This window comes from Mesoplodon densirostris, chromosome 15 (genome assembly GCF_025265405.1).
Source record: "Mesoplodon densirostris isolate mMesDen1 chromosome 15, mMesDen1 primary haplotype, whole genome shotgun sequence".
Lineage (NCBI taxonomy): Eukaryota > Metazoa > Chordata > Mammalia > Artiodactyla > Ziphiidae > Mesoplodon > Mesoplodon densirostris.
The window spans coordinates 26,165,257-26,177,962 of record NC_082675.1 but is presented as its reverse complement, the minus strand read 5'-3'; the positions used below and the strand labels follow the sequence as shown (position 1 = coordinate 26,177,962).

Here is a 12,706-nt window from a genome sequence, read left to right as displayed (position 1 = left end):
ACTTTTGGAAACCGTACGAGATAATAGCAAACTGCACTGCTGAGTTTTGGGGTAATTTCTTGTACAGAAACAGGTAACTAATACGCTGAATAAATGTATGTAGATTCCTTTGAGGAAATTATTAGAGTCCCTTCCTTCAACCAAAGGGTTTCAGGCCTGAAAACTGACTCAGATCTAGGAACTTGGCAAGGGAGTATGCCTTTTTGTTGGGCTGACTGCCCTCAGCCGATCATCCATCCTTGATTTCTTCTGATAGTAAGAGTATTACTCTTGGTGGCGGTCCTTCTATTGATATCTTGCACTTAAGGACACTATTCTATTTTTTTATTTTGGCTGCGTTGGGTCTTTGTTGCTGCGTGCGGGCTTTCTCTAGTTGCTGTGAGCGGGGCCTACTCTTCGTTCTGATGCACAGGACGCTGTGCTCTTTAAACCATGTCCATAACCCTTTGTGGGTCAGGTGCCTTGGCTGCCACTCCAACCATATGGCTCATTACAGTAACTGAGTCCACCCAGCTTCTGATGTGAAATGCCATCACCTGACCCCAACTGCTTCAGGGTCCTATCATCCCCATTTTTATTAGTGAGTCTAATCCTGTAACAGCCGCTCTTTGCGTCTGTCAGCCCTGGCCTACAGAGGAGCACCATCACCGAGCTGTCAAGTGAGGCTGCTGGCCCTGTCATCGGCATATTCCGAGGGCCTTGGTAACTGGTGTGTTTGCTGGGGCTTCCCGTGCAGCATAACCATTTGGTTGGTTTTTCTGATGTTACGCAGAAAGTGTGTCTTTGCCAGCCTGCCAACTCCCGTGAGCCCCTTCCCCTTCCGCTGCCACCTGTCCCAACAATCCTGGAGTTTCCACCTCACTTAGCACTGGCTGTTGCTCTTTGCACACTTCCAGAAGCCATCCTTGTAGCAAGTTCACTTATACTTGTTTAGGTCCCTGACAGGATGTTCAACATTCTACCTCTGAAGGATGCCCACAAATCAGCAAATCCACCCCCCAATCTCAACGTCTGGGCCCCTTCACGGAGCACCCTCATACCGCAGCCCCCACGCCCCCCCACGGGCAACTCCTGGCCAGGCCCGGCAGCATCTTCGGGGCGCGATGCCTCCCCCACCCCCAGCCTGAGCACAGCCACCGCGCGCTGCCGGCGCTGCCGGGATAAGCCCAGTCAGAGGCCTGGAGGGCAACTGCGGGAGCGCGAGGAAGGCGAGCAGCCTCGGCAGGGCGTTCAAGGAAGGGCGCCCAGCTCTGAGTGGGGCCTCGGAGCCCGACGGAGAACGCGGATTTCAGATTATTCGGGGCCCAGGCGGGCGGGGGGAGTCCACCGCCTTCAGACCTGCTGCTCCGGGGTCCGGCCCCGGCCCGCGCTCCCCGGCTGCCCCGGAGAGCCTGCCTGCGTCTCCTCGAGCCTTTGCTGCAGCCCAGCCGACGGCGTCCCCAGCACCGTCCGCGGCCTGAGGAGGGTGGGCGCGCAAGGGCGTAACGACGGCCCGTGCCTGAGCTCGACGAGGTCTAGCCGCCCGGAGTCCTCACTCACCCACGCCGCGCTTCCAGCTTTCCTTTCAGAACCTCTCTGGGCCCCAGTCAGGGCCGACCGGGGGCACAGCAAGCCGGGGCCACGCTGTGAGGCCTCGGCCGCGCCAGGCCTCAGGCCTGAACGCCCCCAAACCCCGCGGGGCAGCTGAGGGAAGAAACCTCGGGGAAGGAGGACAGGCCCTGACCGGAGCAGCCCAAGGCCTCCTGAGGCCCGCGCGACTGCACGACTCTCCGTGCTTCACATACGAGGCCGGGCGTGAAGAGCTCAGTGATTCACGTGCACGAGAAAAGCCCCTCGCCTTGCGCGCGGCAGATGGGCGGGGCCTGCTGCTCTCAGGGGAGATCACGTGGGCGGCAGGGCGGGGCGCGCCTCGCCACGGAACGTGAGCGGGGGTTTTCCCTTTACCCACTCTCCCCAGCGGTGGCCTTCGCAGCGCGGGCACGAAGGTGGCTGTGGGCCTTGGGTTTCAGGGTTCCCAGGCCTGGGCCTGAGGCAGGACTGCAGTCAAGGATCAGGAAGATGATTGACATGAAAACCCCTCCCCTATCCTGAGCAAGGGTGAAAAGGCAGTGGGGTACCGCCACCCCATTCACACATCTGTGAGGTCTCAGGAATGTTCCTCCCTCTTCTCAGGGTCTAGGATCAGGCTACTCATTGGATCTGGGTCTCCGGACCAGGGCCCCCACTCCTGCACTGGCAGCTGTGGCAGGGACCCCTCTCTCTTGTGCCTCTATTTCATTCTTTTTTATGGCTGAGTAATATTTGTGTGTGTGTGTGTGTATCACATCTTATTTATCCCTTCATCTGTCGATGAACATTTAGGTTGCTTCCATGTCTTGGATATTGTAAATACTGCTACTATGAACACTGGGTTGCATGTATCTCTTGAAATTAGAGTTTTTATCTTTTGCAGATATGTGCCCAGGCAACTCTGGGTTTCATTTTGGTTTCTTGCTGGCCTCAGAGATCCTGAATCACTCTATTTCAAAGTTAACATCCCTTTTCCCACGGAGCTCAACAGAGTGCCAACCGTAGCATGTCAGGCCACAGAAATAGTAAATGTTTAGACTTTAAGGTGCAAGAAACATCTTGGGTGAAGATACAGAGGGACACTTTCTGAGTACTATCCTCCTACTCTCTGCAGAAGAGATGAAACTTCCATGGACTGCAGGAAGCAGCCTGTGGTGACCTCCGAATTTGTAGCATGAGGCTAACTGCACCCTCCTCTGACCATGGTTCTTGCCCAGAACTCCAATCCCCTCCCCTACACTGAAGAAAATACAGTGTCAGAAGTCTTCAGGTGTATATATGTGGAACCTAGAAAAATGGTACAGATGAACGGGTTTGCGGGGCAGAAATAGAGACACAGATGTAGAGAACAAATGTATGGATACCAAGGGGGGAAAGTGGTGGGATGGTGGTGGTGGTGGGATGGTGGTGGTGGTGTGATGAATTGGGAGATTGGGATTGACATATATACGCTAATACATGTAAAATGGATAACTAATAAGAACCTGCTATATAAAAAAATAAATAAAATAGAATTTTTAAAAAAAAGTCTTCAGGTGTAGCGTGTGTTGTGCTGACATCTTCAGAGGGGACAGAGAAGGTTTAATGTACAGAGAAGTGCACAAACCACAAGCATTCAGCTTGATGAGTTTTCACAAGGCAAACACTCTTGGGTGACTAACACCCAGATAAAGAAATAGAACACAAAACAATGTTCCACTTCTTGGACAACAGAAAGAGCCCCACAGGTGATTCTAACAAGCAGCAAGATTTCCAGAACTATTGCAAAGAGCAGGGGTTTCCAAACTTGGCAGCATATTGGAACCACCTGGGATCTTTAAAAAAGCACTGATTCCTGGCTCTGACGCTCTGCCCCCAATGTTATGGTTTCATAGATATGGGTGAGACCCAGGCACCCAGGTGATTCTAATGGCAACCAAGTTTGGAAACCAAGACAGTCAGGAATTAATAAGCAAATTGTGTCATGCAGGTGATGGAGTAGTATGCAGCTGTAAACACAGAGATCTCCACACATGTTATAAAGCAAAAGAAAGTGAGGAATAGTTTGGGCACTGCAGAACAATTAGACTGATGCATGTTAAAAAAATACTCATAAAACCACTATCATTTTCTTAAGATATGTATGTGAGAGAGGGAAGATGGCGTTTGACAGCTGGGAGCCAGCCAGTCTGAGCAGCCAGGTCTTGGGTTGCCGGGAGCTGGCCTGGCCCCTACAGCTCCTCTGAACATGCATAATTTCACAGAAAGCCAGCCTCAGACAAGGCCAGTCTGGGACCCTGCTGGATCAAGACAAAATAAGACCACTCCACAGTCGTATATGAACACAGGAAAACATGAGCATTGTTCAAACCACAAAATGACCAAACATCCCCCCATGCTGGCTCTTGTGAGTGAGTGCTACTTTTCTCCCAGCTACAGCTTCGGCCCCCCTCTGGGCTTCCTCCTCTGGGCTCCCTCCTCTGGGGTTAGAAGGAGGACAGTACCCAGTGATAGGATCACCCGGCTTCCTGACAGCATCCAACCACCAGCAAAGCCTCGCTTCCTTGTACCTTCCCTGAAATTCCCTAACACAAGTCCAAATCCCCTAATAATTCTTTCCTAACACCCTCCTACAGAGACACCCCACGGCTCCCACAGTGCAGTGAATCCAGAAACCCAACCTCACTTGCCTGCAGGTGTGTCCTGGATGTCTTTGTCTGGAGAATACTGACAAATGCACAGGATTACAAACAAAGCCAATTGTCCTGAAGCACACTCATCACGATGGTAGAATTAACAAATCTATGATAGTGTAGCAGCAGGTTTGATCTAATAGCTACCAGAATTTGGATGCAGTGATAAGTGTAAACTGTATTTGGAGGTTGGTGATCTGAAAAGAGCTGCTATTTCTGTTGGTGACAAACAGGTATGGCCAGTACTGTGGAGGTTTTTTGCCTGTATTCACAAATGAAGGAAATGATGAATTTTAGAGGTCAGCTGTAATAACGATATGGATTTTATCGCCCCCAAGTTCAGCCCTGTGCTGGGGCTCGCGCATCTGCAGCCGGCAGGGGGCGCCGTGGAGCTGTCCGAAAGGGACAGCTGGTGGAGACCTCCCAACAGCGAACCCCCAAGGGGACTCTAAGGTAGTTGCGCCAACAGGGCCTTCACCCGGGTGTGACTGACCGCAGCCGTGCTCTGCCAGGACCCGCGGGGTCCCGATGGGACCAGGCGCCCCTCCTCCCCAGAGAGGCGGCTACAGGAGGCCAGCACTCCCCAACCCCATGCAGTCAATGCCCAGAGCAGGGCCCTGGGCCGGCAGGGGGTCAATCAGGAAGCAGCATCCTCCTGCATCTCTGCCCCCACGAAGGTGTCAGCAGGTATTAGAGGGACCCGGGAACCCAGCCTCCGCTGTGGTCTCAGAACTGGAGCTCTGTGGGCCCCTCCACCATGGCCTGGACCACTCTGCTCCCCCTCACCCTCCTCACCCTTTTCCCAGGTGACCGGCTGATGCGGTCTCAGGTCACAGCCCGGCAGGGCACGTGGGCTCCTCTCCTGCCTTCCTCCTGGGTTCAGTGCCGGCTCTCAGCTCGGTGACTGCTTTCTGTCTCTCTCCTTCCATGGTCCTGGTCGCAGTCAGTGCTGACCCAGCCGGCCTCGATTTCGGGGACTCTGCGACAGACGGTCACCATCCAGTGCTCTGGGGGCAACAACAACCTTGGCAGGAACTATGCCAGGTGGCTCCAGCAGGTGTTGGGCGGGGACCCCACGCTGGTGGTCTTCGCAGATAGCAGTCAGCCCGCAGGGGTCCCTCCCCGCTTCTAAGGCTCCAGGTCCAACAGCGTGGCCTCCTTGACCATCTCCAGTCTCCAGCCCAAGGACGAGGCTACTTATTACTGTGGCACACGTGACCACAGCCTCAGCGCACCAACAGAGCTCCAGGGCCATGGGCAAGTGGGGCAGAAACCTGCTCCCCGCTCGCTTAGTGCAACCAAGTGATTCTGTTATCTCCCGCTCCTCTGGCCCCTGGGGCATTGCACCCTGTAACTGTGCCCTGGGCTTCCCAGGATAGGGGGGCCAACAATATGGATACTTCCCCAGGCTGCGGAGCCCCAGGGGCCCAGCCACATCAGTGTGCAGAGCAGAATTTCTGCCCCAGACTCACCTGAATGCTCTAAGCGTCATCTGAGTTTGTAAATCCCATGTTATAAAGGGGTTAGAGAAATCCCCCAGTCTCTACCAATCTCCCTCACTCATCCCTCAGCTTCCAGGACCTGATGCTTGGCAAACATCTGGATGAATGGGGGTGGGGTGGGGTTGAGCCAGGGCCTCAGGATGGCCACAGGCTCCTTCAGTCTCCAGCCTCTGAGATTTGGTCCTCAGCTCAGAACTCTGCTCCCTCAATTGTTGGTAGACAGGAAGAGTTGATCTGACTCTTAGTAATGACTTCAGAGAGAGGGAGATTCCAAGGGAATCCCCGTTGGTAACTATATACTGGGAAAATGGCATCTTGGGCACAGGAATTTGGCCAGCTCAATTCCTTATGGAAAACAGAATGTTAAGTAAACTTGGGGTATCCCACCTTCAGCTGGTCAGGCATCACACAGCTTGGAGTTCTGGTGTGTCTGGCCCTCCATCCCTCCCGAGGGAGTGAGGGAATCTCTCCCTTCCAGAGCTCTGTTAAATGCCTTAATTAGATTAATCTGATTAAGTAAATTGTTAAAAAGAAGAGAAAGTTTCAGCACTTTCATATTCTTTGCCCATAGCTAAGCCTGATTGGATTTGGGGGCTTAGTTCAAATGTTTGAGGGATTGATTATTTCATTCATTCAAGAAGAAAAGTAATTGTTTTAAAAAAGATAAACACTCAAAAGTTTTTCTTCTTGGTACCTTCAAAATATTGGAATGACCATGTTAAAAAGCAAATAAGGTCACCCTGGGCTGAGAGTCACACACCCAAATGCCCACACAGGTTAGGGGAAGCTGTAAATGAGCAAATATGGCTCAATGCAGAAACAAAATACCAAAAAAGCCCCCAAACTAAACTAACCACCAGAAACTTACTGAAATTTGTTTATTCATCTACAGTGAGAACATACAACAAACAAAAATATCTCTGATGATGATTTTTTAAAATGCAAAGTGGAAAAATCTTAAAAAGGAAGCACTCACCTATTTTTACTTTGATAATTCGTTGTTCACTGATTTGAAATGAGAAACTATCTCATTTTATTTATTTTACGATGGAAAATGACTGCTTACAAATGTAGACCCATGCAAATGTCAATCCATTTATTGTAAAATCCTTCCCCTGCTGTTTCCTCTCCACCTGGTCTTTGCACAGTAGTTGGTACTTTTTCCAAAAAAAAGTGAAACAAAGCATGCCCCCCCATGATTTTACACTAAGAGAACATTCCTCCCGTCCCTTCCCTACCCCCACATGTCAGACGGGGACCCCTCTGCCCTTCTAACCCCACTTCCTCCATCCTGAGACTCTTGGGGCTCAGCTGTGGGTCACTTCTACTCTTAGGAAGATGTTTGATGATGTTTGGTTGATGGTATAGTCCTGTGTGATTTCAGCAGGGGCAGAACGTAGATTTTTAGTGGTTCTAGTTAGAGGCAGGGCAGCTGTCGTGAGTCTGGTCCCCTCTCAATGGCCTGGGGCCTCAATGTGGGCGACATGCATTCAGTGGGGCTCAGGAACACAATTGGCTGTGTTAGAATTTCCAGCTGGTCACCCAGAGCGAGAGGCTGAAGAGCATGAGCTGCTCATGGGCGCCACTTGCTGCCCACCCCCTGTGTGCCCACCAGCTGCTGTGTGGGCCGTCACCCCCAGGAGAGAAGCACCATTCATTCATTCATTCATTCACGTTGTTACACAATAGTAAATCTATAGGGGAACTGTATTACCTAAGGGTTGTACATTCAGTGATGAATACAGAGAAACGGTCCTTGTCCTCACACAGATTGTGGTCAGGAGAAGAGTGATGCACCCGGATAAACCTGGATAAACGCTTTGACAAATGAAAGCAGTGTGTAGGAGAGCAAGATGGGGTGAGCCTGCTTACCTGGGGCAGTCAGGTAAGACTACAGAGGAGGTGACATTGAAATTAGCACCAAAGGAAGGAGGCTAGTTCTGAGAGGACCAGGAGATTGGATGTAGAGCAGCTTGAGGCCGCGTAGCGGCTCATGGGAGCCGGAGGCATGTTTGCTCCATCCTTTGTTTGTGAGACAGGAGCCCCAGTGCGCACCCAGCTGCTCAGGGCCACCCAGTTCGCATGGGTCACTTCAGCCATAGTCACAGCCCTGTGCAGAGCCAAGGGGAGGAAACATAGACTCCAGCTTCTGGTGAGAGGACAAGCCTGTATGGCAAGGGGCCTTGTGGGGCCATCTTGGAACAGTCTCTGGATTCGTTTGCTAGGGCAGCAGCAACAAGTTGTCACAGACGGGGCGGCTTAAACAACAGAAATTTATTGTCTCAAAGCTCTGGAGGCTGGAAGTCCAGGATCAAGGTGTGGGCAGGGTTGGTTCCTTCTGAGGGCTGTGAGGGACGCATCTGTTCAAGGGATCTCTGTCTTCTCTCTCTGTCACTTCAGATGGTCTCCCTCTCTGAGTGTCTGTCTCTGTGCCCACATTTCCCCTTCTTTTTATTTTTTATTTATTTATGTTTTTGGCCGAGCTGTGCGACTTGTGGGATCTCAGTTCCCCGACCAGGGATCAAACCCAGGCCCTTGGCCTTCCCTGGTTGCGCAGTGGTTAAGAATCCGCCTGCCAATGCAGGGGACACAGGTTCGAGCCCTGGTCCAGAAAGATCCCACATACCTCGGAGCAACTAGGCCTGTGTGCCACAACTACTGAGCCCACGTGCCACAGCTACTGAAGCCCACATGACTAGAGCCCGTGCTCCGCAACAAGAGAAGACACCACAATGAGTAGCCCACGCACTGCAACTAAGAGTGGCCCCTGCTCGCCACAACTAGAGAGAGCCCATGCACAGTGGCGAGGACCCAACGCAGCCAAAAATAAGTAAGTGAAATAAAAACCAAAACCAAACAAAACAAAACCAAAAGAACCCCATACCCTAGGCAGTGAAAGCGCAGAGTCCCAACAACTGGACTGCAGGGGAAGTCACAAATTTCCCCTTCTTGTAAGGACTCCAGTCTTGTTGCATTAGGGCCCACCCTAATGACCTCACTTTAACTTAATTACCTCAGTGAAGATCCTATCCCACAGGAAGGTCACACTCTGGGATACTGGGGGGGTTAGAACTTCTACATGAATTTTGGGGGAACACAATTCAACTCTTAACACCCTCCAATGGGTGTGTCCTGTTTCCTGCAAGATGCTGACTGATCCACTGGCTGATGAGAAGTAAGATGCAGTCTCACCTGTTCCTTGAGCCCAGCTAACATTTCCTTTCAATCCTTATCTCTGGGGAATGCTAGAAACCAACTCCTTTTCCCTCAACAGTTAGGATTCTGGGGGACGTGGAGCATCTGTCAGCAGTCTGCCAAGATGGCGGCCGGAGAAGGGCAGGGGTTTACAGGATGACGGGGGGCATCGCGGGCCCAGGCTCAGGGACTGCAGTACAGTGCCACCTTCAGGGCCGTTGCCTCTCCAACAGGTCCACCAGCCTGACTCTCCAAGAGAGTGTAGGCCCTGTGAGGACAAGGATCTTGTCCTCACATCTGCCGTGGCATCTGCAGTGCCTGGCAGAGCAGGAGCAGGGTGGATATTTGTTGAACAGATGGGGAAACAATGATTTCCCCCAGGATTTTGGGCTCACGCCCCTTTATGCAGAGAAAACTTTGCTTCCCTCAGTGTCTTGGTTTCTGTTTGTGCGCTTCCTCTGTTTCCGGGTCCGTATGGATGCCTCCTAAGTGCCTCTGGAGAAATATAGGAGTGGAATTATAGGAAAGAATGTTGGGCCTGTGTTAGCCTGTTGGGGCTTCCGTAACGAAGTGGCACCGACTGCACGGCTTAACACAACAGAAATTCATTTCTCACAGTCTGAAGGCGAGAGGTCCAAGATCAAGGTGCCTTTAGGGTGGGTTTCTGGCGAGACCACTCTTCCTGGCTTGTAGATGACTGCCTTCTTGCTGTGTCCTCACATACGTGGCCTTTTCGTGTATGTGCAGAGATAGATAGATAGATAGATAGATAGATAGATAGATATGGGAATTCCCTGGTGGTCTAGTGGTTAGGACTCCACGTTCCCAATGTAGGGGGCCCTGGTTTGATCCCTGATCAGGGAACTAGATCCCACATGCAACAACTAAGACCGGGGCAACCAAATAAATAGATAAATATTTTAAAAAGTAAAGTAAGGTTAAAAAATAAAAATTAGATAGATAGATAACAGATACAAATAGATTAATAGATGATAGATGGATAGTTAGGTAGCTAGATAATAGGTAGACAGACAGACAGAGAGATAGACAGAGTGAGCTCTGGTGTCTTTTTCTCTTCTTATAAGGACACCAGTCATATAGGATTAGGGCCCAAACCTTATGACTTCATTTAACCTTAATTACTCCCTTAAAGGCTCTACCTTCAAATAGAGTCACATTGGGGGTTAGGGCTTCAACATATGGATTTGGGGGAACACAATCCAGTCCATAACTGGGCCAAAGTGCCTGCTTAGTGAGCTGGAGAATGGGGAGCAGACGATGCTGAGTGCCCTTTGCAATGCAATTCTGACATCAGCTACATGGAGTTAGGTCAACGGTCACAAGTTAAGGGCACAGTCCCCTCCCCCCAAAAAATAACACTGCTCATTTCAGATTGCAAGCTCAGATAGTCCCAGGCCACCTGTATTTCTGACCAATTGGCCACAGATTTGGGTGGGGTCGGGGCGGGGGTCAGGCTGAATGACTTGGTAGAAATACAGAACTCAAGAAAGCTCCATCCTTATGATTCCAGTTTTGTTGTAAAGCCTACAAACCAGGAGCAGTCAAATGAAGAGGTGCATGAGGGGCGATGGGGGTCCCAGATGTGGGGCTGCTGTGTCCTCAGGATGCCTTGCCCTCCTGCATGCCCACAATGCACCAGCCTGGGAAGCTCCTCTGAACCTCTGTGTCCACAGTTTCCACTGGGGTTTCATTACTCAGGACGATTCCTGGGACCACTGGCTCTGTGCTTGGACTCAGCCTCGGGCCGCCCTCCCCGCCCTGGGGGTTGTGCTGGTATCTCATGGCCTAAAGCCCTAATCTTTGAATCACACAGTGGGGCTTTCTTCATGGCCAGCCCCCATCCTGAATCATCCATTAGCATAAACTCAGGGTCCCCCATGAATAACGAAGACACTTCTATCACTCGGGAAATTCCAAGGATTTAGACAGACTCCCTTCCAGGTGCCAGGGACAAAGAGCAGCCAGTTCTTTTCTATACAACCCCTTGTTCCCCACACAGCATCTTATTTATGGACCTGAGGGTGCAGGTGCAGGTCTGGCCAAGAAGTGGGCCCCCAGGACCACTGAGCTCACTTATGCCTCCTCCCCCGATCCCTGGGGAGACCACCATGAGGAGGAGGGGCAGAGGCCCAGGGCAGGGCTGCAGTGGGTCAGGGTACTGTACCTCCACCTCCACCTGCCCTGGGCCCCACATGGGGGCCCCCAAGATGCTCCCTTCCAGGAAGCTTTACTCCAGGAGGAAAGGGGCTGGGTTTGGGTGGAGGGCATGCTAGGGACATGGGAGTGGACAGAGTGGCCCCCTCACCCCAGGGCCCCTTACACTTTCTGCAGCGCCAAGCAGGTATTTTCCACCCTGAGTACCTGTCCTCTCTTCCCGGTTCACCAGGCGCATAAATGTGCACAAGAACCTTATTCTGTGAGGCTCATCTTCTTCAGGGGGATGTTGAGGTCACCGCCTCGGGGACTCGAGCCTGGCCTCCTGGGCACTGGCCCACGAGCTCCAAGCAGGTGCTTCCTCCCTAAACGCTTCCTTGGGGTCAAAGCAGGAGCCGCAAAGGCCACCACGGGGCCGTCCCCCTAACCGACAATGCAAACCCAAGAAGTCTGGGATGGCCACTGGGAACTGGGTGTGCAAGGCCCCACCCCTGGGAGGGCGGAGGAGGGTGCTGGCTCAGCCCCATGAGGGCCTGGGGCCCCAGTGCACACTGGAGGCAGAGCTCTGCTCGGCTGCACCATGTCCTGGACCCCTGTCCTGCTGGCGCTTCTGGCCCACTGCACAGGTGAGAACCCCCAGAGCTCAAGGCCCCCGGCCCCTTCCCTCACCCTGCTTTGCCCTGGATACCCACGTCCTCCTGTGTCCCCAGCTTGTGGCCCTCAGCCGGTGCTGAATCAGCCGCCATCCGTGTCCTCGTCCCTTGGAACCACGATCCGCCTGGCCTGCACGCTGAGCAGTGACCATGATGTCGGTGTTCACAGCATCTACTGGTACCAGCAGAGGTCCGGCCACCCCCCAAGGTTCCTGCTGAGATATTTCTCCCACTCGGACAAGAACCAGGGCCCCAAGGTCCCCCCTCGCTTCTCTGGCTCCAAAGACCTGGCTAAGAACATAGGGTATTTGAGCATCTCTGATCTTCAGCCGGAGGATGAGGCTGTGTATTTCTGCGCCGTGGGGGTCCAGGGCATGGAGCAGGAGCTGGAGATGCAGAGAGAGAGGAGGGAAGAAAGGGAGCCTGCTGCTCCAGGCTCCCAGGCACCCTAGGACACGCTTACCTTGAACCAAAGACAGAAGGGCACGCATCCCCAAAGGGAGGGTTGTGTGGCGAGGAGGGTGGGGTCTTGGGCTGCCCCAGGCGAGGAGAAGCTCCTGGAAACCCCTTTGGAGGCTGGATTCGGAAATTAAATCTGCTTGTGTCTTGGGAAGTTGTTTTGCTGGGTGGTCTGAATTTGTTCCAAGGAGGCCCCAGATGTTCTGCGAACAGTCAGAATGAGCGGGATGCACCCAAGACCCAACCAGGGTGAAGGTCCCAGGAGACCTGGCCAGTCACTTGGTCTGCTTGGCCGGAGCCCCTGGTCTTGTGGGTTCTGGGAGGCAGGGGGCTGCCATAGCATCTTGGGGGATGCCCCTGCAAGGGACAGGACCCCCTATTGTCACCTGATTGTGCACAGGGTAAGCAGCTTAGAAAATGCCTTCATTGGGCCCCTGGGGAGGAGAGCCATGCCCAGTGATAGGGGTGGTCTAGGTCCTTC

General features: G+C 52.7%; 1 protein-coding gene across 1 annotated transcript; it reads left to right on the top strand.

Annotated features, from left to right (window-relative positions):
* The first annotated feature begins 11,693 nt into the window (after positions 1-11,693).
* Positions 11,694-12,218, top strand: LOC132503185 (immunoglobulin iota chain-like). The gene is made up of 2 exons (XM_060119602.1): positions 11,694-11,739; positions 11,824-12,218. Exons 1-2 carry the CDS (start codon positions 11,694-11,696, stop codon positions 12,216-12,218), a joined length of 441 nt encoding a protein of 146 aa, XP_059975585.1.
* Positions 12,219-12,706: the final 488 nt, after the last annotated feature.